The 15607-nt window shown below is 50.8% G+C and overlaps 1 protein-coding gene and 1 long non-coding RNA gene across 2 annotated transcripts; one reads left to right on the forward strand and one right to left on the reverse strand.

The window, feature by feature from the left end:
• Positions 1–612: 612 nt before the first annotated feature.
• On the reverse strand, positions 613–1239 carry LOC146891276 (uncharacterized). The gene is made up of 2 exons (XR_014997669.1): positions 981–1239; positions 613–838 (listed from the first exon to the last, which is right to left on the reverse strand). It is a non-coding gene; the product is annotated as an uncharacterized LOC146891276 (long non-coding RNA).
• A 36-nt stretch (positions 1240–1275) lies between these two features.
• On the forward strand, positions 1276–14681 carry Cd2 (CD2 molecule). The gene is made up of 5 exons (XM_087897701.1): positions 1276–1433; positions 1557–1862; positions 6863–7096; positions 10231–10353; positions 13940–14681. Exons 1-5 carry the CDS (start codon positions 1379–1381, stop codon positions 14254–14256), a joined length of 1035 nt encoding a protein of 344 aa, XP_087753827.1. The 5' UTR covers positions 1276–1378; the 3' UTR covers positions 14257–14681.
• Positions 14682–15607: the final 926 nt, after the last annotated feature.

The following is a 15607-nucleotide window of genomic DNA, read 5'->3' on the forward strand; positions in this document are numbered from 1 at the left end:
AAAACTCAGGTTTTCTGATGAAACTAGAGGCTTTTACACATCCCACCTGGTACTGCAGCCATTTAAAAAATAATCACACCAGGCAGTGGTGGCTCACACCTTTAACCCCAGCACTCAGGAGACAGAGACAGTAAGATCTTTGTGAGTTTGAGGCCAGTCTGGTCTACAAGAGCTAACTCCAGGACAGGCTCCAAAGCTACAGAGAAACCCTGTCTCAAAACAAGCAAACAAACAAATCACTCTGAAGCTTAATATTAATTACAAACTATTTGGCCAATAACTCAGGCTTTTTACTGGCTAACTCTACACATAAATCAACCCATTTCTAATAATCTGTATATCACCACGTGCCCGGTAATGCTCTGGCATCTTCCTTCTTCAGTGACTGCTGGCATCTCCCTCAACTCCGTCCTCTCTCTCTCTCTCTCTCTCTCTCTCTCTCTCTCTCTCTCTCTCTCTCCACCTCTCCTTGCATTTCCTGCCTAACTATATTCTGTCCTGCCATAGGCCAAAGCAGCTTCTTTATTAACCAATGGTAGTAAACATATTCACAACACACAGAGGGGAATTCCATATCATTCTGCAATTGTTCTTTAACCACTGAGCCATTCATCCAGCCTCCCAATATTTATTCATTTTTATTTTATATGTGTGTTTGTTTTCATATATGCATTGCAACACCTGTATGCAGTGACCACAGAGGCCAGAAGAGGGTGCTGGATCCCCTGGAACTGAGTTACAGGTGCTTGTGAGCCTCCATGCGGTGGCTGGGAATGGCATCCGGGTCCTCTGGAAGAGCAGCCAGTGCTCTTAACTGCCGAGCCATCTCTCCAGGCCCCTAAACGGACAATTATAGAATATTAAAAATAGTTTCAAGGAAGAGGGAAAAATCTATTTCTAATCATGTCGCCCGAGTGCATTTTCTAGCGTTTCTCACCAGAGTACACAAAGTTGAATTCCATTCCCTTATGAACATTTACCCGTGAGTCCGCTTGGTCCTGTGGGAGGCAGTGCAGCCGAGAGGACAGAGATGCGCTGTACTGGTGAGGCTGAGCCCTTGTTTACAAAAGGGTAGCTCGGTTGACTGACCTCTCAGCGATTCTCTTTAGTGGGGTGCTGAAACCACCAGCCTCAACAGTTTCGTGAAGATTAGAATGTGCCGCCGACCCACGAGCTCACAGAACACCTGCTTTGGCAAAGCAGGGCAGCCTGTGGGTGGTTTGCCGAGGGGGTTTGGCTGTGTGTGCTCTCTTCTCTACTGTGAAAGCAAGCATGAGAGGCACGTGGTTCAGGGGGCTGGGTGTGGCCTCTGCCAGTTTTGCTGCCGTCCCGTTAGAAAGAAGAGCTCAGAATCACCACTGGGAAACGAATTCTGAAGATGAGATGTAAATTTCTAACTAGCTTCCTTCTGCTTTTCAGCATTTCCAGCAAAGGTAAGTTGGCACGCGGAGCTTCTCTGGGGTTTCCCAGAACGGAGCCCCTGGAATTAGCGTGAGCGCCAAAGAGAGAGATTCTTGGTAGTCCCAAGACCTCAGCAACCATCTTGCTTTTTCCAGGGGCAGTCTCTGGAGACAGGAGTATCATCTGGGGTGCCTTGGGTCATGATATCAACTTGACCATCCCTAACTTTCGAGTGACCGATACTGACGACGTGCGATGGGAAAAGGGGAGAAGCCTGGTTGCACAGTTCAAAGGGAAGACGGTGAAACCTTTCCAGCAAACGGAAGCATTCGAGATCTTAAAGAACGGAGCCCTGCAAATTAAAACACTGAGGAGAGAGGACAACGGCATCTATAATGTGATGGTGTATGGGGCAGACGGGAGCAGTAAGCTGCAAAAAGCATTTGACTTGAGGGTCCTGGGTGAGTCTTCCCTCTCTGAAGTTTCTCTTTTTCAGTCCAGGTGCTATGGAGCAAGTTGGGGAGCAGTGTCTCTGTAACACTCCCATCCAGCATCTCTGTGTCCTTCAGTGAAGACTCCAGTGGGTGGGGTGGTCCCCGAGTCTATCGGCTTCATTCTCTCTTCGGGGTGGCTGTGGGTGCAGAGAATCTCAGGTGAAAGCTGGTATTCGTCAGAAAGAGGAGCAGCCAGCAGAGGAAAAAGAAGGGCACCCGCGGTGCCTGACGGAGGAGTAGCCAGACAGGGTCTCAGAAGAAAGAGGGTGCCCAGGGAGCAGTGAGTCTCTAGTCTGGAGAGCTACGGTCAAGGCAGGGTTCTCTGGAGTGAGAGGGCAGGAGAGGCCTGGGGATGCTGAGCAGAAGGATCAGCGTCTTTCTTTTGAGGCTTCTCACCGTCATCGCAGTAAAGGTGGAAGGTGATTTTGCCGGCACTTGATCTAAACTATGTGACGTCGCCTTTGTGTGCTGAGGGGGCAGGGTACTGAAGGTGGACGTGGGAAGACTTGCTAGAAAGCCTCTACTGCAATCCAAGTGAGGCCAACCAGGGTGGTGGGTGGCCTTAATCTTGGTAGGACGTAAGAACCAGCAAGAGCCGGGTGGTGGTGGGCAGAAGCAGGTGGGTCCCTGTGAGTTCAAGGCCAGACTGGTCTTACAGAGTGAGTTCCAGGGTAGCTGGGGCTACTTGAAAAGCAAACTAACGCACAAGCAACCAGCAAGAGCGCTGGAAGCAGTTAGTGATGCCCGGGCCCCTGGCACGGAGTCTGGGCACCAGTGCCATCTGTAGCTTTCCAACTGCTTCTAGCAAGCGGTTGTCATTGATCACCACGGCTTTGGTCTAAAGGGAGGCTGGAGATGAGGAGAGATGCAGACATGCTGGCTGTAGAGTGGGGAGAAAATCAAGGACGCTTGGGTGAATGAGAAGGAAGAGAAAGAGGCAGCAGATGTCCCTGAAGTAGAAAGCTCAGGGACAAGCGGCAGCTCCCAATAATAGGTGAACTGAGGGCGACTGCCCTTTGCCTGCAGAGGAAGTTGAGAAGGCCAGTCAGTCAGGGAACACACAGACATCCTGAGTTTCTCACGGGAAACGTCACCAGAGAAAGGGCTCCCCTCGTCCTACCGGCGGTGCCCCTCCCATTCTGTACTCAGCACCCGGACCTGGCACCAATCATTCTCCAGGACATACTGTCAGCTCCTCTACCCATGACTCCCTTCCAGACCCTAATCCTGTAACCTCGCCTAGAGAGAACTTTCCAGAAATGGGGTGGGCCTGAGAACAGCCGCCCATCATGGGCACTGAGAATGGCCAGTGTCATGACCACAGGCCATGGGGCTCTAGGGTCCTCTTGTGATATTGAGCCTCGTATAGGAGCCTGCGTGATAATGGCTCCTAGGGAGAAGGCAGGCTCTTGCTAACCTTCAAGCACCCAGTAATCTTGAGAAGTTATAATGACAAGCTTCTACTCCTCTGTAAGGAAACAGAGACCCGCTCAGAAGTGACTTGGCCCTGCTCTCGCTGTTGGCCAGAAGCGAAGTCAGGATGCTACCCCAGGGCTTCCTTGACAAGGAGGCTGACATCCCCTCCCATACAAGCTCATTCATGGCTTATGATTTACATACCACACAGGCTGCCCATTTACCGCACACAGTTCAACAGTTTTCTGCCTAGTCACCAAGCTGTGTGGTTATCACCATGGGCAACATGTTGTTTGCCCCCAAAGGAAACCCAGACCCCTTAGACTAGAAACAGTGATTTCATTATGACATGCAAATGCCAGTGCCACACAGTGTGTTGACTCAGCCTGTGGCTCTGCCATCATTGTATATCACCCAGAATTGGAAAGTTGTTCTCGGCCCTGACTCTGACTGCCCAGGATGGGTTATGTATCACATATGTAATGCGTTTGGGGTTAGATGTGTTTAGGCTTTAGGGCCTTTTGAAGATTTTGAAGTATTTGCATATATATGTATGCTATATCTTGGAGATAGGGCCCAAATGTAAACATGACATTCATCTATGCTTATATATACGCTTCATATGCACTATTCAAGGTAATTTAATACAGTATTTTAAATAACATTGTTCAGGAAACAAGGTCTTATGCTACAAGAATTTCCACTTGTAGGTATTGCATTGTGGGCAAAAAGTTTTGCATTTGGAAAGTTTCAGATTTTTCTGTCACAGATGCTTATGAGGCCTGCAGTATCCAACAAGGGATATGAAGGTGCCCTGTACTCCTGGGCCACCACGCCTATCTCCTCGGGGCTGAAGGTCCCCTCCATTTTGTTTCTCTACGCTCCTAGATTTCTCCTTCCCCTCTGAGACAGCTGGCCAAAGGATCAGTGCAGGGCACTGGAGAAGGAGATGATTCCAGAAGCCATATCTAGCCGGGTGGTGGCAGACAATCCCAGCACTCTGGAGGCAGAGGCAGGCGGATTTCTGTGAGTTCAAGGCCAGTCTGGTCTACAGAGTGAGTTCCAGGACAGCCAGGGCTATACAAAGAAACCCCGTCTTGAAAAACAACAACAACAACAACAACAAAAAACCCCAAAAAACAAACAAAACAAAACAAACAGCAACAGAAAAAGAAGCCCCATCTCGGAACAGCCTTCGGTCGTTGGTGCCCCTTCCTGAGAGTTGCCTCCCAGGGGACTGTCTGTAAGTCATGTGGCTCGTCACAGGGTTTGCACAAGTAAAATGCTAGTGTGCATTTAAAAGCTAGCACTTTGGCAGCTCGGTCAGGAGCGCCAACGACAAAGATGGCGGAGCTGTGCATTCACTGATGCCCAGGAGAAGGGAATGTAATGATATAATCTCGCAGTAAAGGACAGACGGTGAGTAATAAAGTCACGTGATTCGGGGACTGGGGCCATAGCGCGGTGGTAGAGCTCTCGCCTAAATGCCCACGACCCCGGGTTCAACCCTCAACACTGTTCCCTACCCCCAGGTACATAATCTAATTTTAATTTAAAATATTATATTATGGATTTGTGCATAGAAAATATTTGATAAAGACATATAACAAAATGTTAATGATCACAAGTAGCAGAATTGCAGGTGATCTCCTTTATAGCATTTTAAAACTTGGTCAGCGTTTCTTGAAAAGATTGGATGCTTCTAGGAGAATGTTTTTCCATTCTAGGAGAACATTTTTTTTTTCATTCTAAAAAGATAGGCAACCAGCCCCCGTGAAGCAGCCCCGAGACTTCACACTGTTCTGCTGGATGCTGGTGATGGCATCATTTCTTTATTCTGAGATACCCAGAATCTCGGGATGGAAAGGAAGCTGCATTTCTGCATGCTTGTATGTTGGGGCGGAAATGGAATTAGCCTGGGGAGGCCCGTGGGGAAGACACTGCCGTCTGAACGCTAGAGAGAGAGGAAATCGGAAAAAGTCACTGTCGCCTTTTGTAACAAATGGGGACCACTGAGAGAGGGAGAAGATGACAGGTTCGGGGAAACCGAGTAAGGCAGGAAGGGAAGAGGAGAAGTGAGTGTTCAGGCGGGATGTGGGGAGCTGGGCCCTGGGTCTGACCACACCAACACCAAAGTCAGGGCATGTCCCCTGGGGATGCAGCCTTTAAAGAGTTATGTTAAATAGGAAGGGCAAGGAGTTTGCACTGTGACTGTGAACGTGAGACCCACCTCTGGGGACCCTCCAGGGCGTGGCCACAGGTCTGGTTTGAGACAGGTAGGGAATATTTTTTCCTGCTTCTTAAAGTTGAGGCTCCACAAAGCCACAGACTAACTCAGCACCATGGGGCTGGGAATAACAGAGGCCTCCCTCGTTCTCAGAAGCTGCCTTTCTTCTGGTGAGCTTTGGCTCACCCCCTCCCATCAGCACTTCTATCCCGGTCCTCTGCTCCCAGGATGCTGTGGGGCAGTGAGTAGCTAAGGCCATGGGCCTCTTATAGTCATTCCTCCAAGGTGGAGCTTCTGGTTGACCTTCCCTGCACTCCTGGAGTTGGAAAACCTTTGCAGGCTTCTTCTTCTGGCCTGCCATAGTTTTTAAAAATTAATTTTGCTTGTGTGTGTACGTGTGTGTGTTTATGGGTCTACTACATGTGTACAGGTGCCCACAGAGGCCAAAAGAGGGATCAGATCTCCTGAAACGAGGTGATCATGAGCCCATCCTGGATTCTGGGGAAACCAACTCAGGTTCGCTGCAAGAGCAGCAAGTGCTCTTAACCACTGAGCCATCTATCTCTGCAGACCCGAGTTGTCATAGTTAAGGGAAGCCCTAATGCCAGGCCTTGACGGTCAAAAAGCTTTGGACATGTCACCTGTAAAAGGGAAGGCAAATATGAGCCATGCTGTTCGGACCAAATGACATCATGCATGTGAAAACAGTTGAGTGTGCAAACAGTACATAAGTATCAGTTATGGTGCCTTTTTTTTAAAAAAAAAAAAAACTTATATCCTGTGTCTGTGAACTTTACCAGAAATGATTTTGTTTAAGATGATCCTTGTCAACTAAATAAAATTATTTTCCAGAGGCCTTCAGTATGATGTGGGTTAGTAGGTAGAATGCTTGACAAACCCACAGGAAAACCTGGGCCTGATCCCCAGCACATAAAAGCTGTCATAGGGCACGTGGTTATAACACCAGCACTCGACAGGTGGAGACGGGAGGACCAGACATTCAAGGACAGCCTCAGTTACTGAGTGAGTCTGAGACTAGCCTGAGCTATCTTAAGATACCGTCACAAAACAAAACAAACTTTGAACCCCCCTGGTAGCAAACTGATTCAATGTTAATAGGCATGTTTATTAAGATTAAAAAAAAATACAGCCATTATGCATGGGAGCATAGTCCCATAACCGCAGCTTTCAGGAGGCAGAGGCAGAAGGAAGAAGACTTCTAAGCCAGATTGGCCTACAGATATATATATATATATATATCTGTATATAGATATAGATATATATCTCCCAAAATTGCCTAATAAAAATGGAATCTTTCTTGTAGAGAGGGTCTCAAAGCCAGAGATCTCCTGGGAATGTAGCAACATGACCCTGACCTGTAAGGTCAAGGAAGGAACAGACCTGGAACTAAAGCTGTATCGAGGAAAGAAATTTCTCACCGGCCTCTCTCAGAAGAAGATCATAAGCCACAAATGGACCAGCCTGAATGCGCCATTCAAGTGCAATGCGAAAAACGAGATCAGCGAGGAATCCATCACGGCGGAGGTCAGCTGTTCAGGTACGGAGCCAGCAGAGGTCAGGGTGGCCCAAGTGCACAGGGGTGGCCTGCTAGGCCTAGGGCACTGTGACAGGTGTCACCTGACTGCACAATGCTTGGGCTGGGAAGCCGGTGCGGCTCAGGGTGGGAGGTGAAAAGACACCTATTTCTCCTGGAAACCTTTTGGGGAGATGGGCTTCTGGCTGCCTATTTTGGCAGTCCGCCCACAAATGTGACTTGATTTGGGACAGGTAAGGAGCCTCCTCTGGAAGACAGGATGGCAGGGTTGGAGAGGGAGACACTTTCAGGAGGGAGTCTGTCTTGTGCAAGGCACTTCTGCTAGCTGGTGACCAGGATTCTGGCTTCTATTTAAAGCTTCCTTTTCAGAAGGGCTCAGGTTCAGCACCTGATATGAGGAGCAAGGCTTTAGGAGGCCTGGGAGGCAGGCCGGGCGGGAGGGGGAGAAACAGATCTGGGGAACAGAGAGGCACACCCTTCCTGCCACCCTGAGAGCAGCTCTGCCCTGCACAGCTTCCAGTCAGCCCTCAACGCCAAAGGCCTAATTGATCACCAGGGCTTGGGCTTGCTATAGCTCCTGAAGGAATTTATTTCTTGTTTTTATTTTCATTTGCTTTGCTTTTTGGGAGAGTCCTGCTATGTAACCTAGGCTGGCTTCCAACTTGTAGTCATCCTCCTGCCTCGGTCTCCCACTGGGGTTACAGGGGTACCTAATTGTGCCCAGCCCCCAGCAACAGTTTTTGAGGAGAAGCCTGATAGAGTTCACAAGTTCCAGTCTGGAAGCCAGAGATCTAGACGGCAAGTTTCAGTTGCTCTCTCCTTAGTTGGTCAGCCCCGAGCAGAGTGCCCTCCCCTCTGTGGGCTTCCGTCTCACGGTCCACAGAGAACAGCAGCCCTAGAATCAGGGTATTGTATGAGAAGTCCTGGGGGACCTCCTCCCCCATCACATGGGACTTTTAGCTACCTCACAACATGGCAGCTCAGTTGTCGGAACAACCCGAGCCCATGAGTCAGTGTCCCAGAGTGCAGTGACAGCCTAACTCAGGAGGGCTGTCCCATCACCTCTGCCATGAGTGCAGTTCACACTAGTCTCACTTCACCCAGCAGGGAGACATCCGGAGCCACGCTCAGATGGCATTTCCTCAGCTCTCTCCTACCTCCCTGCCCCCACCCTCCATTTCCCCACCACAAGGGCCTGAGGGGTGAAGCCGCCTCTCCTTGTTTCCAAACCTTTTTCCTTTTTTTCTGGAGGCCCCGCATTAGAGACACTGGACTTAAGTCAGTGGGCTAGCGAAAGACATTTATTGATCCTAAAAAATTATTTACTGTTTATATGAAATTCAAATTTAACTGGCTGTCCTTGTGCGTTTTATCTAGCAACCTCATGCATCATATTTATTGCAACTAGATCCCTCCAGAATCAAAATAAGTGTTTATCAGTGAGGGAGAGCCCTGGAAGGAGAGGATGCAAGGTCTCGGGGTGCAGGATCATGCAGGTCCCTTAATCTGTGACTCAGAGCAGAAGCCGAAACTGGCCCAGGACAAGGCCACCAAGGAGAAAGAGGAATATTTGAGGATGCCCTTGAAGACCCTGAAGGAGATTTGAATATTCCTCCCATCCTAAAGACCAAGGCAGGCAGGAGCCTAACTTTGAGTGTGTACTTAAATTCCTAAGATGAGGAAGCAGTCTGGCCCAGGTGTAATGCTCCCTCACATAAATGTAGGCACGCATCTCCCAAGAGGAAGTGAGGGAGGGAAGGGTAGTTGGAATGAGACACTGAGGGACCTGTGACAAAACCATAGGCACTGACGTCCCCACCAGGAGCACCACCCAGGCCCCTAGAGCTGCCCTGGGTAAACTTGAGACCAGACCGTGGAAGGAGTGTCCGCTTCCCAAGAGTGTCCGGGGAAAGGAGTGGACATCCTGCCTGAGGACCCAAAGGGTGGATATGCAGAGATTACCTTGGACAGGATGCCCTGCCAACTCTGCTCACACCTGGGGACCGCTCAGTCAGAGAGACTGACTCTGGCATCCCAGGCCCTTGGCAAGCCCACAGGGCCGGAAGGTCCCTGAGTCCATCCTTGAAGCGGCTTCAGGGCTGCTGAGGGGTGCCCAGGGATGCTGAGGGGTGCCCTGACACAGGCAGTGCCCAGAGAGGTTCTCAGCTGGTGGGCGGAGACTGGGTGAGGGGGAGGCGGGAGGACGGGAAGACCTGCAACCATAGCACCAACAGCACGGGCTGAAGCTCTGCCCTGCTTGGTCGGCCTCCAGCTTGCCAGGCCTCATCCCTGGTGGCTAACATTCACTTCCCCGGGGCTGGCTGGAGCCCTGCCTCTGTGGGGCTGGGCTCGGTTCCCGGTTCATTCTCCCCACAGGGCAGTCCTCTGACCGCCTGCTCTGGCTGCTAACTGCTTATTGACTCAACAGAGGCCAGATGGCTCAGCCCCCCTCTTGGGAAACAGCTACCAGAAACACCAGAGCAGAGTCTAGCAAGAGCAAGCCCTCACATCTAGGTGTTGTTTTACAGTTTACAAAGCACTTTTCCACCCATTATCTGATCTGACTTCTGACAGCTCCTCTGTGATGTAAGTCGCAATGTTTCCATTTGACAAAGAAGGAAATAGACTCAGAGAGGTGGAGCGTCTTACCAAAGGTCACACAGCTCTTAACCTGGAAGAGCTATGCTAAACCTACTGCCCTTAACAACCACGAAACCGGTTCCCTCTATTCTTCCTCACTGTTTTGGCGGGTGAAGGAATCAGAACCCCATAAGCCCCTGTTAACTACTGAGTATCTAGACTGCATTCCTGGGACCAGGGAGAGTCTGGGAGGAAGAGAAGGTGCACACTGAGACTGGAGGACGCTTGACTTGGGACAAGGTTTTGTTAGGTCTCAGGCAGCTCATCTTCCCTCGCTAGAACTTGGATGCTCTCTTCCGAGGGAGGATGGCTGAGGGAGGCAGGCCACGGTCCTCAGTCCTTGCAGATTCACACACTACTCCAGGCTCCGGAAGCTCAGCCTCAGTGAGGTGGAAAGCCCCCTGGAGCTCTTTCATTTGTCTGTTGGAGGAGGCTGGGGCCACAAAAGGGCCCCTCTGCCCAAGACCCTCTCCCTCAGCCACCTTCTCCTCTTGCAGAGAAAGGTCTGCATTTCTATGTCATCGTGGGCGCCTGCACAGGAGGCCTCCTCTTCGTGGTCCTTGGAGCGCTGCTTACTTTCTGTATCTGCAAGAGGAGAAAGCAGAACAGGAGAAGAAAAGGTAAGACCTCCCCCACACACACTTCTACAGTGAAATCCCTGGGAACGTCTCTCCTGGAGTCTGCAAAGGGAAGAAAGAGTCAGAAGGGCAAGGTCAGGGCCAGAGGTTACGGTTGGCTCTGTTGCGGGCTCAGGTTGATTTCTGAAGGACGGTCCTCAGGGGTAACAACAGAGGATGTCTGAGAAGCTGTGGCCAGGCTGTGCACCTCCCCAGAATCCACTGGGTGAGGCTGACTCGGTGGAAGGCTAGTGTGGAGATCCTGGAATGGTCCACACGTTTCCGTAAGGGTAGAGAGATTTCCACCCAAACCCTGTGTCTGTGACCAAATGTCTTGGCCTTGGCTGCCTCAAGGCGTGTTCAGGGCCAAGCTCTTGGAATGCATCTAGAACTATCTCCAGTGAGGAGGCACTCCAGGAGTGGATCAGTGTAGAGTGCCCACCCGTTCAGTGTGTGTGAGGCTTCGAGTTCGAGTCCCAGCACTGCCAGAAAATAGAAAGCCAAAATCAGGATGATGGCCCTTCTTTTCCCGACTGGCTGTTCAGGGGGCGGGGATGCTTTCAGGCTGGGAGTATGGCTTCCTGGATGCAAACCTGTCCTGCAGTCAGAAGCAGGAATTGGTTCTGCAGATCCTATGCAGGGAGCTGACCGACCACCCGTGGGACAATGTGTCCTACAGGGGCCGTGTCCAGATGTCACTGCAGATGTTGGGGGTAAAGGCAGCCTTTAGATGGACGTGCTAGTGGGTGGGCAGGTCTCTGGGGTTTTGGAAAGTCTGTTTCACACAGGGTTGGGTCCCATCTCTGCAGGTCTCTAGGCCCAGGAATTCTCACAGTAGCGACTTCCAGTTCAGCCTATGGGCAGGGTCTGCCCACACCCGGCAGTGAGGGCCCCTGGCCCCATGCGCTTTGGCTTCCTTTTTCACACCTCATTTCTCAGAGTTGTTCTAGTCCTCCTTTCAAGCCAACACCCCCATCTTGTTGTCTTACACACCCCTTCCCCAGCCTGGACCCCAGGTACATCTCTCTTCACCCGGTCCCTTTCATGCTGAATGTCATTCCCAGGTTCTCCAGGTAGTATAGCTTAGTGACTCACAGAGCCCTGGACCCTGTGGCTTCCTTATCTCTGCTCAGATTGTCCCCATCCCTCCATACAAGGTCCATTCTCACAGCCCAGGGATCAGACACATTTCTCCAACCAAGGTGAACCTCAGGTGTCACCCAAGACAAGGCCACCTCTGCCATCACCAGACTGGGAAGAGCAACATGACATTGTCTCCCATGGATAACCTGGCTTGCTCCAGGAGCCAAGTTCAGTGTTCAGATTCACTACCACGCCCCATTTTGTGGTCTTCATGGTAGACATTAACACAGATGAAGAAGCGGGTTAGCTCACCACCTCTCAGACCCTACAGCCCATAGGCTAAATCTGACTAGGCTGAGGCAAGAAACCCAGCACTGGAACTTCAAGGAAGTCTTATCTTGTTCTTACGTACCCCTCTTTAACCTTGATACTCATGGGCCTGGTTTTCCTCGCCCGCATCTGTGACCTGAGCTGAGACGCTAAGAGACAATCTTGAAAGAAAGGAAGAGAACATGAAAGGTCATTGGAACAGATGTTTATGCAGTGGTGGATTTTGCTGGAGAGGCTTTATTGGGGCCCAACGGTCGGTCCTGCTCTTCACGGGTTGGTGGCATAGATGGTACCAACGGTACAGCTTGGCTGCCAAGCTCAGTGTAAAGGCTCAGCATCCAGTCACACCTCTTACCCTCCCACTTCTCACGTGGTTCTTGGCACCTTTTGGCGGTCCCCCACCTTGGCGGGGACTGAAAACGAGATGTGCAGCCTGGCTCTGAGGACAGTGTTGCTGCGCAGCCTGGCTCTGTCACTTACCGAGGACAGGGTTGCTGCCTGAGTTAACACTGCGGCTTAGCAGCGCCTGACACATAGAGCATGTGGAGAAAGTACGGGACAAACAAGATGCCACCAAGCAGAAGAGCCATCAGGGTCACCTGAGTTTGCCGCTGTAGATGAAGGGCCACCTGCTGGTCTATACCTAGGGTCTAAGTCTCACCTACAGCCTCCCAAACAGGACCACAGTCACCTTGGGGGCACCGAAGATGGCGCAAAGGACATGTTCTGTCATTTGGGGGTGTCTTTTGATGTGTGTGCTTAGAGCATGCAGGTCAGTCAGATGTCACTGTGTTTGACTGTGAGCCTTTGCGCTCACAATGCATTTACAGTAGCCAGGGCTCTCACCTTGGTGACATCACCATCCGCCCACAGGTGATGCCAAGACATGCTTCTCAAGTCACCTGTCTGTATAAGGAGTCAGCAATCATTCATGTACCCCACAGAGAAGCTCCCCCTGACTCCTTGGGAATGGCCTTGAGTTCATAGGGACTGGAATGCCAAGAACGTGGCCTGAAGGGGCCCAGCAGTGCCCTCCAGGCCTTTGGCAACTGAATGTTCCCACAGATTTCCTGTGTGGTTTCAAAACCAGTGTAAGAAGTTCTACATGGTCTAAGGCGTGTCTTCCTGGACAGAAGTCACACGAAACAGAAAATCCCAAAGTGTGAGGAGAGGAGCCATCTTTCCTGCCAAAGCTCAAGACGATGGGTCTTGTTTATGAATATCAGAGGGGCTAGGCCATTTCTTAAGGGTTCGAGTGACGCTTTGGAGGGCGCTCAATTCCCGTCTGAGGTGTAGGTTGTATGACAATCAAATTGAGCAAAAGGCAGCCCTACCTTAGAGACCCCGAAAAAGAAATATAGCCACTAATGTCCATCATGGCCACCTAGACCTGTCACAGTGGGGCTCCAACCATGTGTCTTGTTGCTTAGCAATCTTGCTGATTATCTACAGGCAGCATCCAGCCAGAACTCCCGGATCGGGTACCCACTCTACAGTTTGTGCCTTAGACACAAAGCTCTCCACCCGGTGTCCTCCTCCCTCATATTTCTGAGCTCTGAAAGGGTTCCTGGTCTCCCTGTACCTGTGGGCAGCATTTCTCTCTGCCCCAAAACACCCAGAACGTGCAGAGGGTGGGAGTGACTTCCCTTTTCCTCTTCACAGCTCCTGAAGCATCTGGTTTGATGCCTATCTCAGAAGACATGTTCAGTGGTTGCGTTGTGGTGTGGGGGAGGTGGCTCTGTCACTAAAGTGCTTACTTTGCAAGCATGAGGACCAAAGTTCAGTCTTAGAGAACTCATATTGAGAAGGCAAGGTGGGACCTGTAGTCCCAGGAGCAGAGAGAGGTGGAGCCTTGCGGCTCTCTGCCTAGCCAGCCTAGCCTCCCTGGTAAGTTGTAGGCCAGAGAGAGAGAAAGAGAGTCAGAGACAGACTGAGATAGAGAGAGAGAGAGAGAGAGAGAGAGAGAGAGAGAGAGATATCTTTTATCTTATATCAAATATAAGAAAGGTGGACAGTATCTGAGGAATGGTATCCGAGGTTATCCCTCGGCACACACACACGTATGCTTATCTGCACACATATGTACACATGCACGCATGTGCATGCGCACACACACACACACACATGCACTTGTGCATTATGTTGCTCACTTACTGCCATTGTCTTGCCATCATAGATGAAGAGCTGGAGATAAAACCCCCCAGAACGAGCACCATGGAAAGGGGCCCGAAGCCATACCTAACCCCAGCCACAGCCGCTCAGAATCCAGCGACTTCCCAAGCTCCTCCTCCACCTGGCCATCATCTGCAGACAGCAGGTCATCGCCCCTTGCCTCCGACCCACCGTACCCGTGAGCACCAGCAGAAGAAGAGACCTCCCCCATCAGGCACACAGACTCACCAACAGAAAGGCCCTCCCTTACCCAGACCTAGAGTTCAACCAAAACCTCCCAGTAGGGATGGAGAAGATGCTCCGTTGCCGCCCACTAGTTAGAAAGGCATGTTTCCCGTGAAATGCCGTGTGTGTTTCTCTTCTCCCAGGGTGCAGGCTCACTCTTCCATTGTTTTATTTGAGTAGAACCCAAATGCCTCCCAAGACTTGCAGGGCATAGTCAAGTGGTACCTTCTAATGCAGCCACACCACCATGTGGTCTATCTAGCCTTTGGAATCTGCAGCCTCTTCTTAGATCTGTCACATCAGGAACAGACAGACAATAAAGATGTGGATGTAAGGATGCTGGGTGAGCAGCCTAAAGGCTTTGCCTTCCTCTCAGGTTCTGTGCCCATGTGCACCACCACATGGCCACAGGCTCATGTCTTACAGGCAGCCTACCTGGGCAGAGGCTCCTGAGCTCCCCAGGGATCCCGATGGACACCGGTCCCTTCCCTTGAGTTGGATAAAATAAAAATTTGATTTGCTATGGTGTCCGCTTATTTTAGACAGGAGACCAGGGTCTGGGAAGGGAAGCTACCAATTGGGAAAGAGGCTAACTGGGGTGGCAATGACGTCAGATCTGAATCACTCAGTCTATGGAGGCACGTGAATCCCCATCTGAATGTCCAGTACTGACCCTTACATGTCAGCTGCAAAGGGAGCCTGGATCCCATGTAGATACCTCTGTGCCCACACTTCAACAACAGGCGCCTAAGGAGTCTCACTTCCTTGATCAAATAGGGTCACAATGGTCTGTGACATTATCAGTGAAAGGGGGGAGGGTCTATGAATACTGGAGACCTAAGGAGTCCATCAGGCAGTATGCCTAAGGGCAGGCTAGGAGGTCCAGTCTTAAGTGCTGCAGGTGACCCTTGTGATCTGGGCAGACCAGGTATGGCAGATGCACCTTTAGAGAATCAGGGAGAAAAGCATTCAGTTCAAACTGGAAACCAACCTGCTAGAGGCACCTGCTTTGCAACATAGGTGGCATGCCTGTGACCCAGTCTGCCCTCTTCTCCTTGGCTTCCTAGGCCTGGTAAGCCTGGGTAAGCACTGGCAGGAAGCTCTGGGGGTAAACCACAAAGGCTGAGTATACTTGGGACTTCCTGCAAGGGCTCGGCTGCGTTTTCCTTTGAATCTGGGCGTCTCTTGTTTAGAACCCAGTGTCCCTGTAACATCAAACATGAGTTTCAGCTGCAAAGGAGTCATTACAAGATCTACTAGGAGGAGAGGAGAGGGTCTCTGACCTGAGACCTTTTCTCTTCAGCGTCTCTGCCCCAAGCAATGGATTCAGAGTCTATTGGCCATCCTGATACACCAGCTTCTATTTCCATCCCTCCATCCCTTCCATATCTGTTCCCTACCTCCGTTCTGCTGTCCTGTCATATTATAGACGACACAGGATACATCT

The sequence above is a fragment of the Myodes glareolus genome, chromosome 17, assembly GCF_982192425.1.
Source record: "Myodes glareolus chromosome 17, mMyoGla1.1, whole genome shotgun sequence".
Taxonomy (NCBI): Eukaryota; Metazoa; Chordata; class Mammalia; order Rodentia; family Cricetidae; genus Myodes; species Myodes glareolus.